The 23,357-nt window shown below is 40.5% G+C and overlaps 1 protein-coding gene across 1 annotated transcript; it reads right to left on the reverse strand.

Moving 5' to 3' along the window:
- Positions 1–9,391: 9,391 nt before the first annotated feature.
- On the reverse strand, positions 9,392–20,377 carry SFRP2 (secreted frizzled related protein 2). The gene is made up of 3 exons (XM_001366568.5): positions 19,558–20,377; positions 16,797–16,877; positions 9,392–10,894 (listed from the first exon to the last, which is right to left on the reverse strand). The coding sequence occupies exons 1-3, from the start codon at positions 20,057–20,059 to the stop codon at positions 10,590–10,592; spliced, it is 888 nt and encodes a 295-aa protein (XP_001366605.1). The 5' UTR covers positions 20,060–20,377; the 3' UTR covers positions 9,392–10,589.
- Positions 20,378–23,357: the final 2,980 nt, after the last annotated feature.

Consider the following 23,357-nt stretch of genomic DNA (forward strand, 5'->3'; position numbering starts at 1 on the left):
CCTCCTTATTGCTAGAAGCTAGGACTCTTTTTGGCTATGATATCACTACTAACTCATATTAAGATTTTAATCTGTCATCAACAAGCATTGATGAAATATTGACTGCATTCTTGTTGCTACATTAGGCATTGAGAATGCAAAGACAAAGAACAAAATTATTCTTTGCCCTCAGAGAGCAGGGGGGATAATCCATCATGGAATTGCATTCCCTCCTAAACTTCAAAGAGCCTTTTCCTTCTTTTATGAGACAGTTCACTTTCAATCTTCTGCACGAACCCTTCTCTGGTTCCCCCGACTGTTAATGCCCTGTGTCTCAAGGAATTTCACATTAACTACTTCATATTTACTCATTTCTTATTTTTGCTACCGATACTTATGGGTGTATTTGTTGTCTTTTCCATTCTTTGTACTTATAATCCTAGACCCTAGCACAGTGTTTGCAATTAGGCACAAAGTACATGGATGGATCCACAGGTCTTCTTTTTGATGAATTTTTGCCACTCTCCACAGGGATCATTTACATAATTTGTAATATGTTACCTCCTCTGATACTTCTCAATATACTTCTATTTGTGGATGACATTGTATTAATAACATCAAGTGTCAGAACTCTATGGAGATGTGTGCATTGAGATTGGTAACTCTGTAAGTATTTAACGACTTTTCACACTCACTTTATCTCCTTTGTTACAGTCAATTGCTGTCTAGGAATTGATTTTGCATTTGCTACCATCCATTGCTAATATTCCCGAAGGTGAAACATTCCAGTTTGCTTTGGGTGTGAGAATGAAGAAAAGACTCATCATTCACTTTCAGATAATATTCCTAACCAGAGTCGATTCTTTCATAGCAGTATCCCAGAGAGTAAACTATATACTGGAATGAAATAAAACAGATGTCTGGCCTTGATTAGAATGTTAGCAAGACACAATGTAATGGTCCAAATGATGTTTATTGGAAGCCGTCATTACTGTTGTGTTTATTCTTCATCAATGATAGGAAGTTAGGAACAAAAGTTTCCAGGAGCCTAGTTGAACATAAGGAATATGTTCGAAATGAAAATTGTTGGTTTTGTTGTTATTATTGTTGTTGCTGAAATTGTTAAAACCTCTAGACTTACAGTACTATTCTGGGTGGCTTGTCCTCCCCAGAGGAAAGCATCTGAGCTTGCTTGGGAGTCCGGGAATCCTTCCTTTTGTCAGGGCTCACTTTTCCTTGTAATGCACACAGATGATGACTTGAGGCATTAGTGAAGGAATAGATCTGGGTTGTTTTTCCTTGCTGTGTCTTCTTTCTGAATCCCTATCCAGTGATAGCTCTTTTTTTTCTCTCTCTTTGACTTCTCAATCAAGAGAACTCTTTGGAGCATCAGGTGTCATCTGTCTTTGGAAGACTTCTTTTCTCTTCCTTCCTCTTTGAATTCTCCATCTGGCACTAGTCTCTTGTTCTTTGGGAGGGTGGGTGGATATCTTGACCTCTTTGAGGGAACCAGCTTCTCTCAGGTATTTGGCCTAGCTGTGAAACCGAGTCTATGTCAGGAAAAAGGCTTCATTAGTGGGGACAATGAGGAATCAGGATGAATGCAATTTACGCCCCCTCAGGGAGACAAGAGGGAAGAACTCATGAGACTACTCTTTGTAAAAATTAAAATTTAGGGGAGACTGAGGCAGGTAGAAATTAGTTTCTCTTTGCAAGGAGTATTATATTTTATGAGGTTTATTAAAGATTAAGGATTAAAGAAAATACAGGTTAAGAAAACTTGTGTCTAGGCCACAGAGAGGCCTAGACACAACCTCACCTACATTATGAAAGAGCCAAGTCTGCTCCAAAACGGAAGTCCAAAAGACCCCTCAGTAGGTGGAGAACTCCTTTAAATAATCATTTGTGTTCTTGCCCAGGTGAGAATTCAGTGTGATTACAAAGCACTCTGGGGAAGTGGAGCAAAGGATTCTGGGGATTGGAGTCCTGATTCGAGTCTATTTTTACATCTTGGGGCATGAATGAGCACAAATGTTATACAGTGATAAATCTGTGTTAAAGGAATTAAATACTCTCAAATTACACCGAGTAAAGAATCAAATTGCCATAAATCTTTAAAAACCTAAAAAGTACTTGTTAAGCTTCTTGGAGAATCTTGACAAGTCTTCAGTTAGAAAAATCTCATTTTCTGATTTTTCTGTGATCAAGATAAATAAATATGATTTCTTTTTTCAATTGAATTCCTGGGACTTCAAAGTTGGCACGTCCAACATTCTTCAACTTACCTCTTCTCTCAATTTCCCTGTTTCTTTTGATGTTACATTTTGATTGTATTTCTCCCAGTCTCCCAAACTCAAATTCTCAGAATTATTTTTTATTCACTCCTCTCATATATAACCATTGCAAAATCCTGTCAATTCTAGCTTCACAAAATCTCTCATCTTCCCCTTTCTCTCTACCCCCATCCTCAGTCAGGCCCTTACCACCATTCACTTGATCTATTATAATATTCTCCTAATCTGTTTACCTATTTCCAGTCTTCTCTCTCCAATTCATCCTTGAAACGATCTCCCAAATAATCTTCCTAATGAATGAATGGGTCTAATCATATTTGCATCCCGCTCAGAAGGCTTGAGTGATTTCATATTTCTTCAGGATAAAACACAAACTCTTCTGCCTGGTCCTTAAGGCTGCCACTCAGCCTGATTCCCAGCCACCAGTCCAATTTTATTACACTTTATCTCCCTTCATACAATGTAGGTCTATGTCTGCCAGTTGTTCCCCAAGGTTGACCTACACTTTTCTGCCCCTCTGCATTTATGCAGGGCATCCCTTCCCACCAGTGCTTGTGAAAACCCTTCACTTTCTTCAAGGCTCAATTCAGTTGCCTAAATTTCCCATAAAATTTTCCTTAATCTCTTCAGGTGAAAATGTCTTTGCTGCCTTGAATTTTACTGTAATACTTTGTATCTTTCACTTTTCTACTTTGAAATACATACAAATGTATGTATATGTGCTTACATGAGTATATGTGGACTGTGTCTTTGTGACAGTCCCCTTAGTGGACTCCAAGTTTCCTTTTTTTTATATTTTATGTTTATTTTATCATTCCAGTTATACAAAGTATTTATCTGACCCCTCTCAGAAGGTCCCCTCTCATTTATTTATTTATTTTACAATTTTTAAAAAATTTTATTTAATTAGATGATTTAGAATATTTTTCCATGGTTACAAGACTCATGTTCTTTCCCTCTCCTCCTCCCCCCACCCTCTTCCCCTATATGATACGCAATTCCACTGGGTTTAACACATACCATTGATCAAGACCTATTTCCTTATTATTAATATTTGTACTAGAGTGATCTTTTAGAGGTAGATGCCAAGTTTCTTGAGGTTCAGAGGTCTTGCTCATTTTTACCTTTGTATCCCCAGTATGGTGCCTTGCTCACAGTAGATGTTCCATAAATGTTTGATGAATTGAGTATCACAACAGTATTTTTCCTGGCATTTTAATTGTAATTATTCCGTTTCAGGTAAATTGTGGGTTAAGTGAGTTCATGCGGGCTAGCCTGGGAACCCAACCATATTTTATAACATTGTTTCCATGGGAAAATGTGTTCTGCACTCGAAACAACCAACTTACAAATAAACTCTTGGAACGTGGCCCTTTTGTAAGTTGGGGACTTCCTGTATTAATGTTTCTTGGCCCTTGTGTAGCCCCGTGGCCAAACGTGCATAATCCTGACATGTGGTTTAAGGTTCATATAACAGCCGGTTCATTTAAATAATGTTAACTGGAGCTCAGCTTTCAGCTTCTCAGATTTCTGGCTAATTTAAAATAGTGGAGAAAACAGACAAGCAACAGTGATTCAGTCAATAGCATGGACACAGCACCCAACATTATGTCAAGTTTTGTCAAGAAAAAAATATGGAAAAGACACAAATGAGAGAATTTGCAACCCAGGTTTTTGGAAGTAAGCATCTTTGTAGTTCTGTTGAACAACTGAACTTAGATAAAAAGAAATTCCCTCTTAGAACCAATTCTAGTTTCCATATCAAGCTTCAGTTTAAGTTCTTCTCATTTATTGAGAGCAAGGACTTTCTTTGCAGGAGAAGAAATCAAATCGAAATTCTTAGGGGCACCCTTCTTTCCCCACATCTTTCTTCTTTCCCAATTCCCTCACCCAACAGTGGCCTCTGTTTTACAGTAAGGTGTCTTGAACAAGGCATGCCATTCTCAATTTGGGACTGATGTTTGTGAATCAGCAACTATCACAAATATATCCCACTTTGAGATTTCTGGTCACTCAGTCTTTTTAGTTGCATCTAAGTTTTTGGGATCCCAGTTGGGGTTTTCTTGGCAAAGACACTGGAGTGGTTTCCCATTTCCTTTTCCAGCTCTTTTTACAAATGTAGAAACTGAGGCCAACAGAATTAAGTGGCTAGTCCAGGGTCACACAGCTAGTGAGTGTCTGAGGCCAGATTTAAACTGAGTTTAAATTGAGTTTTCCTGACCTTAGGTCAGCATTCTGCCTACTACATCACCTAGCTGACTGAAAATGAGATTGTGTATGTGTGTGTACTGCTTTGCAAACCTTAAAGTGCTATGCAAATATTAGCTAAAATAACAACAATAATGGTAATGATAATTAGCATTCATGGTTGCATCTAGAGGTATTTCTTCATCTCAGGGGCCCATGATGAATGTCCAGTATGTCCTGAGTACACAAAGGGCAGGCTAATATGAGAGAAATTTCCCTAAATCCTTCTTCAGTCTAACCTTACTAGACCCTTTACATCTCCAGGGGCTTGGCATATTTTTAGCTATAGAAATGTGGAAAAGGAACCCAGTAGTGTGGCCATATCTCCAAGTCACCGTGCCCCTACTAGTAACGAGAAGTGCTTGGAAACATAGAGTCAGAATCCCAGGATCCCAGAGTTAGAAGGGACCTCAGAATCTGTTGAGTCTACCCCACAACTTCTGGAGAATAGATCCCTTTATAACATCCAGATAAATGCTCATCTAATCTCTACTTGAAGACCTCCTGAGGGAAGGGGACCTCTTTTGGATAGCTGTAATTATTAGATGGCCTACATTTTCTCCTTTGCAACTTCTCTGAAGTCCCCCAAATTTGTTCCCTGAGGCCAAAGGGAACAGGACCATTCCCTTCTCCATGCTAGAGTCCTGGCACTGAGGCATCTAGATGGCATAGTGTTTTGATAAACCTGGAGGCAGAGAGATCTGAATTCAATCTTGCTTAAGATATGTACTGACCTTAAACAAGTCACCTCACCTCCATCTGCCTCAGTTCTTTCATCAATATAGTAATGTTACTGTAGATGATGATGACGATAATAGCACCTACCTCCTAGATTGTTATGAGGATCAAAAAAGATAATATTTGTAAAGCACTCTGCAAACCATACAATAACATAAAAATGCTAGCTATTATTGGTGCTATTTACTTTTTCCTTTATTTTATTTTAAGAACAAATTCCCACATAAATTTTCCAAAGTTATATGATTCATGTTGTCTCCCTCCCTTCTTCCCTTCCCCCTCCCGGTGTTGACAGGCAATCCAGTCTGGGTTATACCTGTATTATCATGTTGCTGTTATTATTATTGTTATTACTATTATAGTCCTTTATATCCTTAGAGATAGTTCTTGCATCTCCCTTTAAGATTTTTCTTCTTCAGGTTAAACATCCTTAGCTATTTCAAATCTAAGCTCACATGGCATGGATTCACAGCCCTTCACCATCTTGGATGCTCTTCTCTGCATACCCTTTAGCTTGCTAATATCTTTTCCAAATTGGGGTGTCCAGAATCGAAATTAACATTCCAGATCTGATCTGACCAGGGCAGAAGAGAGTGACTCTGTTGCCTTCCTCATAAGGTACATTATTCTTGAAGCAGGCTTGCCCCCCTCCCTATAGATTCCAAGACTTAAAAAATGTATCCCGCCCTCCCTAGAAGTTAATGATCATTAGGAAGTTCCATGGAGTCCCACAGCAGATGATGGAGTCCTCACACTTTGGGGAATCAGAGTGCAAAATGTGTATTCTGGATATGGAGTATTGCAACTGTATTTTTAGGGGGCTAGTGGGGCATTGCCTGGTTTTCATTCTGCCTTCATTACTAGCTAACTCTCCAGGTCTCAATTTCCTCATATGAAATGGGGGGGAGGTTAGACTAGAGAATCTCTAAGGTTCCTTCTAGCTAGGGCAATTACTTACCAGCCCTTCTTTCTTTTTTCTTGAAAGATGGAATACATATTTATTTCGATCAAATTCAGACATGAATCATAGTGATTTTTTTTAACCCTTGTTTTCCATATTAGAATCAATACTGTGTATTGGTTCCAAGGCAGAAGAGTGGTAAGAGCTAGTCAATGGGAGTCAAGTGACTTGCCCAGGGTCACACAGCTAGGAAGTGTCTGAGGCCAGATTTGAACCCTATCTCCAGGCTTTTCTCTCTTCCCACTGTGCCACCTAATTGTCCCTGAATCAACATCATCTTCAGGACATTTAATTGTGTGAGTGTGGCAACACTCACAGTCATAGGTAGGAATAGGGGTGATTAGTGAAAGGATGGGTTCTGAGTGGAAGCCCTAGTCTTTGGGAGTCCAACAGAAACCCTTATCAGAATGGTGGGAAAACCTGCCTTTAGCCACATAACATTCAAATGAAAAAAAAATGTACAACAAATGAGTGTTGGAGATACAATTGCCTTTCCAGCTTATTCTATTAATGCAACCATCCTAGCACGTCACATACTCGCTTAGAATAGGGCACACATGGTGTTCGTTTTTGTAATAAAACACATGCTTGCAGTATTTTGGAATAGATGAGAAATGGAATCCTGACTTCTTGGTTGTTTGCTGTTTGTTTCACCTCTTCCTTCATTGGGAGGGATTTGAATTATTCCAAACAACTCAATAGTTATAAATGGAAATTTTGTGCAGGGCGTGTTGTTCAATGAGGACTGTTCTTTAAATTTAATATCTCAGTATAAAATTACTTATGCATGCTTAATTTTTACAGTAAACAACATCTTGCTCTGTCTATGAAAGAGGAAAATTTTCATTGGCATTGTCAGTGGGGTGGGGGCCTGGCTTCCTAACTTAGTATCAAAAGGCCTAGAAAAATAAACTGGATATTGAAGGATTGGGTTGGTCTTTGTTAGTTGAAGAAAATTGTCCTCAAGATTATGTAAGCTCATTAGAGGCAGTTAGGTGGTTCAATGGAGCCTGGAGGTGGAAGGTCCTGGGTTCAAACATGGCCTCAAACATTTCCTAGCTATGTGACCCTGGGCAAGTCACTTTAACTCCAGTTGCCTTTACCTTGTCACTCTTCTTGCCTTGGAACCAATACATAGTGCTAATTCTAAGATGGAAGATAAGGGTTTAAAAAAACAAAGAGCACTCAAGTTAGAGGATGTGAGTTCAAATTCTACCTGTGGCATTTAATACCTATATGATTTTGGGTAGTCAATCAATCAACCAATCAACTCAGTGAACACTAAATAATGGAGATTCAGAGAAAAATGAAAGATAGGTCTGACCCTCAGGACCTTATTTACATTCTAGTAGGGAAGACAAATATATACATATCAGATTATAATATATCAATTCAGGTATATGGAAAGTACCTTAAAGGGATGGCATTAACATCTGGGGTGACCACAGAAGGCTTCCTACAGCAGGCTACATTCAAAATGGGTTTTAAAGTTGGAGGCTGAGAGAGAGAGCTTTCCAGACACTGGGATAGCCTGTATGAAAATAAAGCAAGAGAGATGGAGTTTTGCATTGCAGGAACTGCAAGTAGGACCTTTGGAAAGGACCAAAGAGTGCCTGAAGGGAGTAGAATGTAGGAAGACTGGAAAGGAAGAGAGGGGGCAGGTTATAAAGATCTTTACATGCCATCCAAAGGACTTCATCTTTGCTATTGGAGGTAAGTGAATCCCAGGAGTTAATTGAAGGCAATGTAGTGATGGCAGTGGTGACATGGTTAGATTAATGCTGTAGAAATACCAGCTTGACAGTGCTGAGTTACCACCTCACACCTATTGGATTTGCCAAAATGACTGTAAAGGAAAGTGATAAACGTTGGGGAGGATGTGGCCAAAAGGGGACACTAATGCGCTGTAGGTGGAGTAGTGAGTGAATTGATCCAACCATCATGAGGGACAATTTGGAACTATGCTCAAAGGGCTATAAATCTGCACATACTCTTTATTCCTGTAATACCACTACTAGGTCTGTATCCCAAAGAGATAGTAAAAAGGGGAAAGTTATTCCTTGTACAAAAATATTTTAGCAGATTTTTTTTGTAGTGGAAAAGAATTAGAAATTGAGGGGGTGTCCATCCATTGGGGGATGGCTCAACAAATTGTGATCTGTGTTGGTGATGGAATACTCTTGTGTTATAAGGAACAGTGAGCAGGATGATTTCAGGAAAAGCTGGGAAGATCTGCAGGAACTGATGCAGAGTGAAGTAAGCAGAACCAGGAGAAGATTGTATACAGTAACAGCAATATTGTAGGATGATCAACTATGAAAACTTGGCAACTCTCAGCAATGCACTGATCTGGGACAATTCTGAAGGACTTATGATGGGAAAGGCTCTCCACCTCCAGAGAAAGAAATGTTGGAATCAGATGGATACAGAGCAAAGCAAAGCATACTATCTTTCACTTCAGTTTATCTAGTTTTATTTTGCAGTTGTGGTTATGTATGACTTTGCTCTTTCACAATGACCAATATAGAAGTGTGTTTTGCATGACAATAAGATGAAAATTTAAAAAATACCAGTTTGGCAGCTGAATGGAGGATGGATTAGAGTACATAAGGTCTTTAGCCTTTATGGACCTCAGTTGCCCCATCTGTGAAATGAGAGGAAGAGACTAGATGACCCCTGCGGTCCATTTTAACTTCATATCTTATTGTCTTTTTTATTGTCATGGATAAGTAGATGAAGACCATGGACCTCCTCTTATAAAAATGTCTTTAAATGCATAAAATTAAATGCATTGGATTGCAAAGGGAAACCAATTTTTTTGAAACACAATCAAAATATTTCTTAGAAGTTGCACATCCTAGGTTGGCTAAGGTTACTCTAAATCTATGATGGTGTGGATTGAATTAAGGCACCTCTAGACCCATGACTATTTCCTATTCTTTGTAGATTGCTCCAATTAAGGGCGTGAGGATTGGCACCTGATGGCTGATCCAAATTCCCTAACATGTGCAAATATGTGAGAGGGGAAAACATTTCTTGAAGTCCAAAACACAAGAAAGCACAGATATCTTAAACTTCTGAAGCTGGGTGGCCAGTGTCTGTAACGCTCCCTTCCTACTCCCTTCTAGGGACTAAAAGCCATTTCAGGACAAACGAGAAGACACGCAATGGGTAAAACATGGTATAAAGTTTATATACAAGAATATGTTTATCTGAATATTTACAGTGTTGGTTAAAGCAATATTTTACAACTCTTTTAGGAAAGTCACTACGTATATTACAGGCAGACTACAAATGGTTTAATTGTAAAATTAAGTAAAATTATTTTTTGAAAAGCTTAATGTATTCAGATCAGTTATAATACTGTTAATCTGTTTTTATGGAAAGGAAACATGCGAAGAACACAGGTTAATGTGCTTGTTATCCATTACCTGAAGTGGAAATGGAATGCCACATACAACAGCCATAATTTCCCAACAATGATGGAATAATAACCGATGAATGTTGAAAAGCTCAGGCCCCCACGTGCCAGGCCAGAGCAAAGGAGAGTAAGGTTGTTGAGATAATAGCCAGCTCTATCTCAACCTATTTTGTCATACACAATAGAGACTGGTTACATAGAACTGTGAAGCATTAGGTACATTACTGCATTGTAAGTGACAGAGAAAAGCTAGATGTCCCAAATAAGGCCCAAGTCACATTGTTTTTTAATGGAGACTGGGTTTCCCTATCTTACCCAGGTTGAAAGTGCAGCAGACACACGCCAACCTGATCCCTTTCCCGATGGACACAAAAGCTTTGAGCTGCTATATTTCCAGCCTGGACTGGTTCACCACTCCTCAGGCAGCTTTGTGGCTCCCTCTGGGACCTAGGTTGGACACTGGCAAAGGCTTTAGTCCTACTGCATCTCAGAGCTCTTGAGCTCAAGTGATCCATCAGCCCCAGCGTCCCTGGTAGCAGAGATTTCAAGGTAGACACCACCATGCCTGGTCCCTATTTTCCTGGTCCCTATTTTTCCTTATCCCAAACTAGCCTAAAGCAAGCTATTTTAATATTTCATAAAAATATTCATGATTTTTATTACAATTTTAATATATATACACATGAGATTTGGGTGGTTTTTCTATCTTTTTCTGTTATGTGAAAATAGCTCTGTATACACCAGGCTTCCTGGGAATTTCAAAACTCAGGAAATTCTGGGGTGAGAAGGTGCAAAAGGCAGTGGGAAATGTAGGGCTGGGAATGGAGGCTGGGAGGGATGGTGCCCATTAATTGAGAGGAAGGAGTCCTGGGTAGCCATGCTCAGCCTGGCTGGGGGAGCAGAAGCACCAGAGTGAGCTAGGCTGGGAACCCCGGCAGACAGGAAGTGATTAGCACTGTAGCTTTCGGATGCTTCGGGAGATTCGCTTAAACTCTCGTTGCCCCTTTTGCCACCTCTTCACAGAGGTGATCACCAGCTCCCCCCCTTGCTTCTGTCCCATGACCAGGTAGGGGGCATTGATGTCATTCATCTCCTCGCAGGTACACTGCAGGCTGTCTTTGAGCCACAACACAGATTTCTTCAGATCTCGTTCGGACACTCCATTCAGCTTGTAAATGGTTTTGCTCTTTGTCTCCAGGATGATCTTGGTGTCCCGATTGATGTAAGTTATCTCCTTCACTTTTATCTTCAGGGCTACGGGAAGAAGAGTGGCAGACAAGTAAGCTGGAGTGTGTGGGACTAAAAAAGGGCTTGCTATTGGAGGGATCTTCCCCTCACCTCCCCTTTCCGTTAGTGGACAGGAGGGAAGGGACCACAGGCATCCACAGAATCTAATGAAACTGCCAGAAGACAACAGGATGGGGGGGATGGGGGTAGGCAGCAGGTGGCTTCCTCTTCATTTTGTTTCAAATCAACCATCTCTTCCTCTCCACCTCCCTCCCTCACCTCTTTTTTTTTTTTCTTTTTGGGACTCAATTAGCTTCTCTCCTAGTTTCCTAGCACTTCCAAAGAAAGGCCCTAGAGTGCATGTGTTTGTATGTATGTAGATTGTATGTGGTACATGCCAAACAATTGACTTCCCCGATTGGAAACTTCAGTATGAAAAGAACCGTCTGACTTTTAGGTGAAATGTGATCCTTACTGTGGCTGTAAACTTTAAACTCAATTTATTACGTCGGAGAGGTTTTTGGACAAACCTGTAAGGAAATTGTATTACACAATCATTGTTTTCTAAAGGACAGATTACAGGGAAGGAAAATTGATCTCCCAGCTGCATTTGATTTGGTAAAGTAACTAGGAGAGGAAAAAAAGCCAAGGCAAGGCTCTTTTTAAGAGCACAACATGTTTAACTGTAAAAGGGTTTCTCCAAATACCTCATCGTCATATGCTATCACTGGCTTAGCCAAGGCACTTACAGATCATATATGTATCATTTCCAAAAATGGAGAAGTAAACTCATTAGACTGCTAAGACGAAAAGTAAGTGCTTTGCTATAAAAGACACATTTTGCAGTCGTGAACAGGATTCCTCGAGACTCAAAACCCCAACTACAGATGCATCTGCCGTAATTACAGTTCAAGACTCCATGAAAGCAGAAAAAGTAAGCAATGTTAGAGCTGAAATGGAATGGATCTTCGAGATACCCTAGCCTGGCTCAGCCATTTTGGTTTTTATAGATGTGGAAACTGAGAAACAGATGGGTCAAATCAAAGTACCCGTTACAAGGACAGTCCCAGGTTTTCTGACACACCCAGGATGCCACATTGCTTCTCAAGGAAGAGTTAAATTTCCTAATTTATTCTTAGCATTAACTAGCTCAAGCCATTTACTGGGTATCCGTTACCAGTTTTAGGACTGCCAAGGGTGAATCTGTGTGGCAGAGTATAGGAGGATCCTCAGACAACCAGAAATTTTATTCTTTTGTTTTGGAATATCTAAATGGAAGGCTTATACTGGATATTATTGGAGGGTTTTTTACATTTACTTATTGCAGGATTCTTTTTATACTTCTAAAGAATATTTATCAACTCTGAATATGGGAGGAAGTGTGCTAGAACAGAGAGAATGCTAGATTTGGGGGAAAAGGATTCCAATCCTGGGTCTGTCATTTCCTACCTATAGGAATCACGTTTCTCTCTGGATCTCAGTTTCCTCATCTGTAAAATGAGACTCAGGAGAATGACTTCTAGGATCTCTTCTAGTTCTAAACCATAATCCTACCATGCTGTGGCTCCTCCCAGTCACTAAGAAATGGCAAATGTTCAACTGAGCAGCACTGGGGCTGGTGTAACTTCTGCCTGGGATTTTGTCTGCACTCAGACTACAAGACTACAGCCCTTATGAGACTTAAGTCATGGAAAAGGGCAAACAATCTAAACAGAGTGGAGATGATGTAGTGTCTTCCTAAAGGGATTCTTAACAGCATTTGCCAGTTCTTCCTGCTGTCTCTTGCATCTCCCTGCTCTCTGCTTTTGGGCTGGCGAAAGAGGGAAGATGTATGTACACATATGGAAAGCTTGAACCAACCTAGGCATCAGGAAGAAAAAAAGGAAGCAACACTGGAAGGTATTGTGTCTATACCTCTTACCTCTAAAATATTAAACTTTGGGAACCCTTTGGATTTGAAATCGAGACCAATCTAGGAATCTAACCAATAAAGGATCTTATTCCCTGACTTTGAAAGTTCTTAGCTTGGATGAAGGATGTGATAAGAAGTTATTCCATGTTGCATATATCCAGCAGTGGAGGTGAGGGACAGTAATACATGGGAGTGAAAGTTTCCAGTTGATCTCTGGTTTTGAAGTGGCAGAACTTTAAAAAGTTTATGCCTTTGAAACAAACGGGAGAAAGGGTAGACATGTTCTAGGGTAAACTAAAATGAAGCAAATCCACCATTTCCATTCCTCTCTCCTTTCAGACCTTCCAATGTTCTCCCCAAAATTTTGTGCTATGAAGCACAATTAGAAGAAAATCTCCCCTGGCTCAGATGGGAGGGAGGGAACATTTTGATTCCTGCTGCAAGCTCTATGTTCCTCATCTACTGAATGGGAGACATCCATCAGAAAAATAGTTGTGGGGGAATGAAATTATTGAAAAGCTATTTGTAAATATAAAAAAAAAAACATGAAAACACAAAGAAGGCAAAATAACTGTGTTTAGCTTTAACTCTATGCTTCCTACAGGGAAAAGAGTGAACACACATCTACATTGCCACTACGGTTGCCTACGGAAATGAGCCTAGAAAATGATTTCTCTGCCATGCCATGTTGTATTATCATCATTTCTTGCTTTTATATAATGTGTCTATGTAAATTATCTCCCTTGACACAATACTCCTGTGAGTTAGGCTGGGCAGGTATTATGATCTCCATTTTGCAGATGAGGAAAACTGAGGCTTAGTATGTTTAGGTGATTTTCTTGAATTCACACAAGATTAATTGGCAAAGCAAAGCACTGGATCATAGTATTCTGATTTGAAGTCAACATTTGTCCAGTATTAAACTAAATATACTGGCTATTAGGTATAAGGAGATGGGTAAAAGTGGTTTTTCCTCCTTCTACATTCAGGAATCTGAATATATCATTATGAATATATTATTAGTATCTTTCTGGATAAAAAAGGAAAAGGGTACATCTTATATTTTCTCCTTCCTTCCTTCCTTCCTTCCTTCCTTCCTTCCTTCCTTCCTTCCTTCCTTCCTTCCTTCCTTCCTGTCCTTTTCCTTTTGTTCCTTTGTTTTTTTGCTCCCCTGTAATAAAAAGGAAGTCTTCTTGAGGTCATTGAATTCTAACTCACTCATGAGACCAAGGTCTATTTTACATTTATTATATATTTAACTGTCAGTCTGCTTCATGGTTTATCCATAGTGACTCAAAAGGTCCTCCCTTTTTACTCTATCCCACAGTTCAGGAGCAAAAAGGGGGTGTGTATATAAGGAAATGCATCTGACTGCACTCCAAAGTGAAATATATTGGAGATCACCTCTAGAAGGCAACCTACTATAGGGTGGAATTCCATACCAAAAGTATGTTTTGGATGATGTCCAAAGGGAGATTAGTTCCTGGAAGAAACTCATTATAGTGCCACAATCCTTTTTAATAAGGCACCTCAGCATGTAACCTGAGATAGCATTTTAATGAACTTCCCGTGACTTTTGGATTATCTGTTTTTCAGTATTAATCATTAGAGTTTAAGAATTGAATATTTGAGAATTTATTAGATTCACCAACTCACAAGTATTTTAGAGTTAAAAGGGCCCTCAGAGAGCATTTAATGCCTAAATGGCAGTGTTTTCTAAAATAGCCCCAACAGATGGGATATAGGCTCCATTTGAATGAGTCAGTGATGGAGAGGTTATTACTTTACAAGGCAGCCCATTCTGCTTTTGGAAAGTTTTTAAAGTTAAAATTTTAAGTACCTAAAAACAAATCGAGAAACTATAATTGTATCTTAATGGTATAAAATCAATTGTCTGATATGCTAACATGCAGTAATACTTAGGATTTAGGCTTAGCTGTCACAGGAACACAACTAGGGAAGACATCTCTGCCTCTTCCTCTTGTTACTCTTAACTGGCATTCCATTCTAACTCCAAAGCTGTGGAGTGATTGTTCCTCTAGTGAGTGAAACAGTTAATCGTCTACCTTTTGACCTAGGTAGGTGCCACTGAAGTTAAAGGTGGTGATGGTGATGCCTTTTAAATTTCTGTGTCTCTTGCTAGACCACTTCAAGCCAGGTACTTAGTCTTGGAGAAGAAGACTCACTCAACACGAGGCTTTGGAAAGAATATCTGATTTGCAAGCTCATTTTTTTGGAGTCTCTTTGACTGGTTTCCTGGATGAGAGACCAGATTGCTGGGGAGCTGGTGATCATTCCTCCCAAAATAGGAAGTGAAGAGAGAAGAGGGAAGAGGTGGGAAGCATGGTTTTCTTCAGTCAATGTTGGATATCTTCTTAAGTAGCAGGGATTGTAATTAGGCACAAACCCTCCATATGGCAGATATAGTCTATCTATTTCAGGAAGCATCAGGGAATGGAATGGGAGAATGTTTAGGTGATAGAGAGCATAGACTCTTTTAAGTTGTTTCCATTACTAAGATGGTACAAAACTATTCACATATCAGTGCTTTATAAACCTCTTTTTTTTAAAAAATATTATGATGGGGGTACCTTGGATGACTTGAAGCCCTATGGCTAACTGGCATTGACATGGAACAATAGGAGCTGAGGTCTTAGGAAGTAGAGTTAAAATTTCAATTCTTTCAAAGTAATTTCATCCATACATTAGTAATTATTGGATTTTTACTATACAATCTCTTCCAGTCATCCCTTATCCCTAGGGGGCAATACATTAGTAGTGGCTATATGTTACTAGTGTTATCTGGGGCAAGTCACTAAACCTCCTTGGGCCTCAGTTTCCTTATCTGTAAAATGAGGAAAGCTGGATTAGATGCCCTATAAGACCCCTTATAGCTCTACATTCTATGATCCTATATAAATTTAGGAGCAATTTTCCAAATCTCTTTATAATAACACCAACCAAAGTCTAAGAGGCAGGCTAGTCATTGTTTCCCAATACTTAACCTAGTGGGATTGCTACTGCATGTTCCTAAGGTGAAATTTTCAAACTTTCTATTTTTAAAAAGTTTAATGCTTCAGATCACATGAATACAATTTGCATACTATATATCTATATATGTAAGGGAGTTCCTCGCTATTGTGTGGACTTTAAGGGTGTGCTTGCTGTTTCTCTACAAGATATCATAACTGCTCTTATTAAATAACTCTAATAATTAGTCATAGAATGTAATTATCTAAAAATAGATTTACCATACATACAAGTCTTATTTTTTTCAATGTGGAAGCAGTGGGGGGGGGGCTGGGGAGGGAAAGAAAGTAGATAACTCTCTAAAACAGAGAATTCAGAATAATGTATTTGACTTTGGAGCAGATGGTGATTCTTTTTGGTAGCAAATTTATACAGGATCATAGTATTTTAGAGCTGGAAGGAACCTTTGTGATCATTTAATCCGCTACCTCTCATTTTACAGACAAAGAAAATGAGGCTGAGAGAGATGAAGAGACTTGCCAAAAGTTACAAAGGTAGTAGTAAATAGAAGAACTCTGATTGAAACCCAGTTTTTCTGACTTCATATAACTTTCCAGTCCATTATCTGATAAAACTTTACTTGGACTGATAATGATTTTGTTTTGGATTACCTTGACAGGCATCAAATGACCAGAGAAGATGTAGCTCTGGCAAGTTCTTGGGTACAAGAAAAAAACTAGTGAATGAATGTGAGATTAAAACAGAAATTAAAAGGATTAAGGGAACATGGATAATCTACTCAGAAGTAATAAAGACCAGACTGACTGTACTTTCATGAAAAATGCATTGTGCCTACACAGATAAAACTGAATACAAGATTCTTTAAGTGATGAGAAAGAAATGTAGTAATTGTTGAATGACTGGTAAAAACCTACTTTTGACTTTATCTTACATAGCTACTTCCAGTAATGTCAAGACTAAAATCTTATCCAATGATAAAACTTTCAAAGTGGGAAATGATGGGCGGAGGCTCTTCTTTCCACTTACCAAAGTCATTTTTGCACAGGGTTTCCATAATGTCATTGTCATCATCGTTTCTGTTTTTGCAGGCTTCACACACCTTTGGAGCTAGAAATGGGAAAAATAGACTTTTAGTAGGTTCAGTTAAAAGGGAACAGCAGGTGGCGTTGGGTAACTTTAAAAGGAATGTAACTTCTTCAGCCAATGGTTTGAAGCAGTGAATGTCTTCCTCAGTATATCAGATCATACCTTCCCTTAAGGTTGTGAATGCTCACTGGGTAAAGATTATCTTTATATTGGGGTGGGGGAACCATTTGTTTCCAGGGTATCAAAAGCCCTCTTTTGGGTCCATTACATTCTGAGGGCAGTAGTAGGTTGTTTGAGTGAATGATGAATAGGAAGTAAAAGTTGAGACTCAAAAGAGCAAGATTTGGGAATCTATCTATGCCCAGTCACCCATAACTAAGATATAGATCTGAGCAGATTTTGGATCTTTTTGTATGAAAGTTTCCTAAGACAATCCCTTAGTATGTCCCTAGTTCTGTGAAAACCTTTGTCTTGAAAGTATATACCCCAAGAAACTAGAATTTTCTCCATAACAGCTCAGAGGAAGCACCAATGAAGCAAAGAATCTTTGGGCTTTATTTCCTGACCACAAATTTACCCAAAGCCCAAAGTTCTCTCCCCTCTCATCTCTTTCCTCCTCCTGGAGGGAGAAAAGGAAAGATGCCAGTGGAGCTAGATTTTTCCTTCTAAATCATTCAGCAAAGTCCCAAGTTTCAAGGGAAAAATTCCAAGATATTTTGAAAACTGAAATAGGTCAACATTTGAACAATTCATGTATGGAAGTATCATTTCCATTATGGAGACTACACTTGATTGATGAAGACCTAGGACTTTGTGGGAGGAATGTACTTAATTACATTAGCATACTGGAACTGATTCTACATTACCTTGCAAATGGAGCCAGTCTGGTACTTGTTTTACACTGGATTTGTTTTTCATCTACCTAAGAGCTCTCAGGAATAGATTTCTCTTTCCTTTTCCCCTTCTATTCACTCAAATTTTAAAAGCTACTAATTACAGGCTGCATACAAAGATAAGTCAAGTAGCCAATTTCTCAACTCCAAGACTGAAAACTTTTCTGAGGGTATCATACTCACTGCCTAATCTATCCTAGGAAAGGATTTGAAACTTTTGTCCTAAGAAAAACATTTGGTACAGCTAAGCTACTGCTTAAAAGAAAAAAAAAAGAAAACAAAGGAAATACATTTCTCCTCCAGCCAGGACCATTTAAAATTGTATTCACAGTGTCTCTTAAGTATAAATTGAATTGGATTATTATCATTAATGCATGCTTGAGTTTTCCTCAAGAAGCTGTTTGTGACCAGAAACCACTTTTGATCCTTTATTATGTTAGCTACATACATAGCAAAAATCAAGTATCTGGGCATGAAAGCTTCATTTCTGAGAGGCAAAAAAACCTTTGTGAGGCAATGGACAGCCTAGAACAGTGGAGAAAGTGTAAGTAATATGAACCAACAGCAACAGAAGGAACCACAACATTTCCATTAAAGCTCTAGGAATGTATATAAAATGTTACTAACCTGCATTGGTTGGTCTATGGTATATATGTTGGACAAATGCTTGAAAAATGCCAAACATTTGCAGTAAATTAGAAATCTAACCAATAAGATGATTGCAAATTCCCAATGCATGCCAGGAAACACTGCTAAGAAACTTTGCATTTTCTTTAACTAATGATGGCTGTAGAAAGCAATTAGAGATTGAAAAGGAGATCCTGCTGAATGCCCTGAAAGGGATTAGGGAGTCCCCCTGCCATTCCACGAGGAACCTAAATCAGTTCAGGCACATTGTATATTTTTTTCCTTTTGGGAAAAATATCAAGAGCCCATGAGGTTTTCATTGCTTTGATGGTTTCTGTACAGGAACTTTCCCCCCTGTTTTTAAAAACTTGGGAAACTCTTTTGCATGATTTTCTCCAGTTAATTAAAACCAGAGCTCAGATAAAAGCAGATAGTGGTAGAAAGATTATTCCCTGGAGACTCCTTTGTGCCCTCTTCACATATTTCTTCTTTAACCACCTTGTACTCAGTTACCTTCTCCTTCTTCCAAGTGCCCCTTTGTAACTTGGATGCAATGGAGGACTAACATGCCTCTTTTAAAGCTTCCTCTAGGAAGTGATTTCTGACTGTTTCCATGATATAAATTTAAAGCGGGCAAAAAAAATACCCGTTAATGTAAAATCTGGTTGAATACTTGCTTCTACAGATTTTGTGCTGAGGACTGGAATTATAACCAATGTGATATTGCACTGACTGTGAACACCTGTGGAATCTATCTTCCTTCCTTCCCTCCCTTTTCTTTCCTTCCTTCCTTCCTTCCTTCCTTCCTTCCTTCCTTCCTTCCTTCCTTCCTTCCTTCCTTCCTTCCTTCCTTCCTTCCTTCCTTCCTTCCTTCCTTCCTTCCTTCCTTCCTCCCTCCCTCCCTCCCTCCCCCGTGGACAACACCCACAGACCGTTTACTTTATGCTTTATTATTGGGGAAAATCATAGCGTCACCTCTACTCAAGAAAGAAGGAAGAACAAGAACAAGGTTATTCGGTGTCAGTGGGAGGCGTTGTCGGAAGTTCAGCAGAGTAGCTGGATCCCTCTACCCAGATGGACTCTACAGGAGGAGCCGTGGAAAGCGCAGAAGGTCTGGGAGCATGGGGGCTGGTTGCGCTCCCCATCAGTCCCGGTCTACAGGGGGTGGGGTGGGGTCTTACCTTCCTCTGTGGCCGGCAAGAGGTGGTCACTGCTGGCCAGAGGGATGCAGAGGTCGTTGTCCAGAGGGAAGCGATCACATTCCAGCATGTCCGGCCAGGGAAAGCCGAAGGCGGACATGACCGGGGCACAGCGGTCTTTCACCTGCACGCACAGCGAATGGCAGGGTTGAATGGTCTCGTCCAGGTCGTCTAGGCAGACCGGGGCGAAGAGAGAGCAAAGGAACTTCTTGGTGTCCGGGTGGCACTGTTTCATAACTAACGGAATCCAGGCGCCTGCCTGTTCCAGCACCTCCTTCATGGTCTCGTGGCCCAGGAGGTTGGGCAGCCGCATGTTCTGGTACTCGATGCCGTGGCACAGCTGCAGGTTAGCCGGGATGGGTTTGCAATTGCTCCTCTTGTAGGAGAAATCGGGCTGCCCAAAAAGGAAGAGCCCTCGAGCGGAGCCCAGCCAGCAGTGGGAGGCGAAGAAGAGCAGGAGCAGAGAGCCGGGCCCCTGAGGCATCTTGGGCAACTCGACCTCAGAAAGGGATCTAGCAAGGGGGGGAAAGTAACCAAGACCTCCTAAGCAACCCCACTCTCCCCCGCCCCCTCGGCTGGAGCTCTCCGCGCCGCGCCGCCTCGCGCCGCTGGTCCGAAAGTCAAGAAATTAAGCAGTGGCAGCGGGGGGAGGAGGAGGAGCAGGAGGGTGAGAAGGGGCGCGGAGACAGAGACTGTGAGGGGCGCTCTGGGGACCTCCCTAGACCTCACATTCAGTCTGGGGAGCCACTCGGGGTTCGGAACCGGGGGCAGCGGCCGGATCGGGTGCTGGGGGCAAAACAAGCTTTCTTGGCTTTTTTATGCAAATCGAGGTGGGGAGGGGAGAAAGGGAGGAGCTATTCGATGGTAATCCGAGGAGGATTGGTCCTTACTTCTCCGGCTGCTTTTCTTGGGAGTGAGGAGGGGGATGGTGGGGGATTTCTCTACCTCCTTTCCCCTGGATGGAAATTCTTAACACTTCCCACTCTACTCCACCCCTTTGCCCCAACCACACAAAAGTATTACCCAAAATTTGTTCTAGAATTGTTTCAAACAAACAAACAACCCTACTTTAAGCGCAAGCCCCGGAACAAAGAACTAGGCGATAAAGAGCGCGCGCCACGGACCTCAGAGTTCCCAAGAGGCGGACAGGGCGCGCGGAGCCCACCGCCTTCCCGGGGAGCTTTTTACAAGACAAGTGGCCCTGCCACAGCTGGGGTCACCAAGGCTGAATCAGGTTTTGCCCTTCCCCCTCACCACTAGCAAAGGGAGAATCTCTATCGCCATTCAAAGTTGGGTGGCAAGAAGGGGATTCTTTCAGGGGAGAACGCATTGGTTTGAGGGAACTGAGCAGCCTCCGTCCACCCCACAGAGAGAAGAACTGCTTTTTCCAGCTTTGCTCTGACATCTGATTCCTGTGAACAGCTTAGTCTAGTCCAGATCAACTCAGGGTGCTTCAACTCTATCTTCTTTTGGCAAGAATACTCTCTGTGATCGTCTTGATTAAGGCATATATATGGTCATAAATGGAGTTTTGGAAAGTATCTTTGACCTCGTCCAGTCCAACTCCTTAATTTTACAGAGGAAAAAACAAACAAACCGGAGATGTAGATATGAATTGACTTGCCTTCACTCACACAAGAAAGTGAGAAAGTCAGAATTTGAACTCAGGTCCTTTGAGGTGCCACTGGGGAATGTCATGTTCACTGTCATTACCATCATGATTTGCTGGCGAGAATACCAGATTTGGAAACCTGTATTCAAATACCACCTCGGTTATTTATGATGTGCGACTTATTTCCTCATCTGTAAAACGGAAGGAGAGGGCAGTGCACTATATGGCTCTTAAAATTCTTTCAGCTTTAATTCTGTCGTTAGCAGGCTTCCATTTTCACAATTTGCAGGCATGGTTCTTCCCAAGTTTCTCTCCTTACTACATGAAAGTGAGGATAACTCCACTGGTCCATTAAGAATCTCTATGGTCCAAATGAAGTTTAAAAGGAGTTATCTGGGTAATCTAGGCATTCTCCACTCCCCCCTAAAATTTTTTGTCACTTCTTTGAAAGTGATTTTTCTTCTTGAGATTTTTGCCTTTTCCTAATTAGCCAGATGACCCTGTAGAGTCACTGAGCATCAGATGTATGCCCATTGTTCTTAAAATGGAATTGCCTTTTCAGCTGGGAGAGACCTAGAGAGCTCAGGTATGACACCCTGAATTTCACTGTCCTTGAAAATTATGATCACTTAATTGAACAGCCCCCTATTGATGTTGGGCTGAGAGTAGAACGTAAGCTTCTTAAGGGCAGTTATATAACCATTGCTCACTAATATTTTTTTCTTTCTTGTATTTTGGCCCAGATCTGGGATTTCATTGTAGTGGGGATCTCCTGGTGTGTAAACTACCTACACTAGTGCAGATTGTCAGCAGTTCTATAATTCAGAGCCTCAATGGGGGCACTGAAAAGTTAATTGATTTGTCTACGGCCACACAGTAAGAATTATGCCATAAGAAGGCTTTGAACCCTGTATCATGTATCTAAGGCCATCTTTTCTATACACTCTGTCTTACTATCTACTATGTGAGGTTGACTCTTGCACATATTAAATACTTCTTAAAAACTTTTAAAAAAGTATAGTTGGTTTCAAATAACTGGAAAGTTTTTAATTTAGAAATTAAAATTTAAGTTTCTGTTTTAGTGAAGAGTTTTCAACTAAGCATCAATAGTAGGGCATTCTAGTCCCAGTTACCACTCAGAGCCAGTGCTATAATTCTGGGAAGGTCACTTCTGTTTTTCAATTTTGTCCTCTGTAAAATGGAGATGAAATGATATAGATAGAGCTATAGCATGGTTTTGTGCAGAGATCACTGGATTTGCCTCAAAGAACCCTTGGCTTTATGACTTACTACTGGTGCCATTTTGGGCAAATTATTTGTTCTTTCTTTGTCTCAGTTTTCTTATCTATAAAGTGAGGGTGTTGGAGAAGACAATCTCTAGTGTCCTCTCTAGGATGAAATATTTTATAATGTTTGCAAAAGCACTCTGTACACTGTAAAGAGCTATAAAGTAGAGATATTTAGGCAGCTCAGTGAATAAAGTGCCAGTTGGAGTCAAGAGGACCTGAATTTAAATTTGACCTTGTACACTTTCTAGGTGTGTGGCCATGGGCAAGTCACTTAATCCAAATTGCCTAGCCTTTACCACTCTTCTGCTTTGGTCTGGATATTTGGTCTGGATTCTAAGAGAGAAGGTAAAAGATTGTTTTTTTTTTTATTTTTTTAAGAGCTATAAGGCTGACTCTCTATTTAAATGGCTACCACCTTGGTTAAGACCCTGATCCCCTCTCACCTGGACTACTGAAATACTCTCAACTGGCATCTCTTCTCTCCAATACATCCTCCACACCAAAGATGGCCAAAGAGATTTTCATAAAACACAAGTGCGACCATTACAGTCCTCTACTCAAAAACTCTAGTGTCTCTTGGTTGCCTCTACTATAGAATACAAATAGTTCTGGCATTTAAAGCGCTTCCCATCTTAGCTCCAGTCTTCTTTTCTTTTTAAACCCTTACCTTCTCTTTCAGGATCCGTACTAAGTATTGCTCCAAGGCAGGAGAGTGGTAAGGGCTAGGCAATTTGCCCAGGGTCACACAGCTAAGAAGTGTCTGAGGTCAGACTTGAACCTAGGAACTTCGAATGTTGCAGATGCCAGGAAGCATTCAGAGTGCAGGGAGACAACTTCCTTGTCTCCCCCCACACCTCGCTCTTTCCATCCTTGCCTTCCCA

This window comes from Monodelphis domestica, chromosome 6 (genome assembly GCF_027887165.1).
Source record: "Monodelphis domestica isolate mMonDom1 chromosome 6, mMonDom1.pri, whole genome shotgun sequence".
NCBI classification, from domain to species: domain Eukaryota; kingdom Metazoa; phylum Chordata; class Mammalia; order Didelphimorphia; family Didelphidae; genus Monodelphis; species Monodelphis domestica.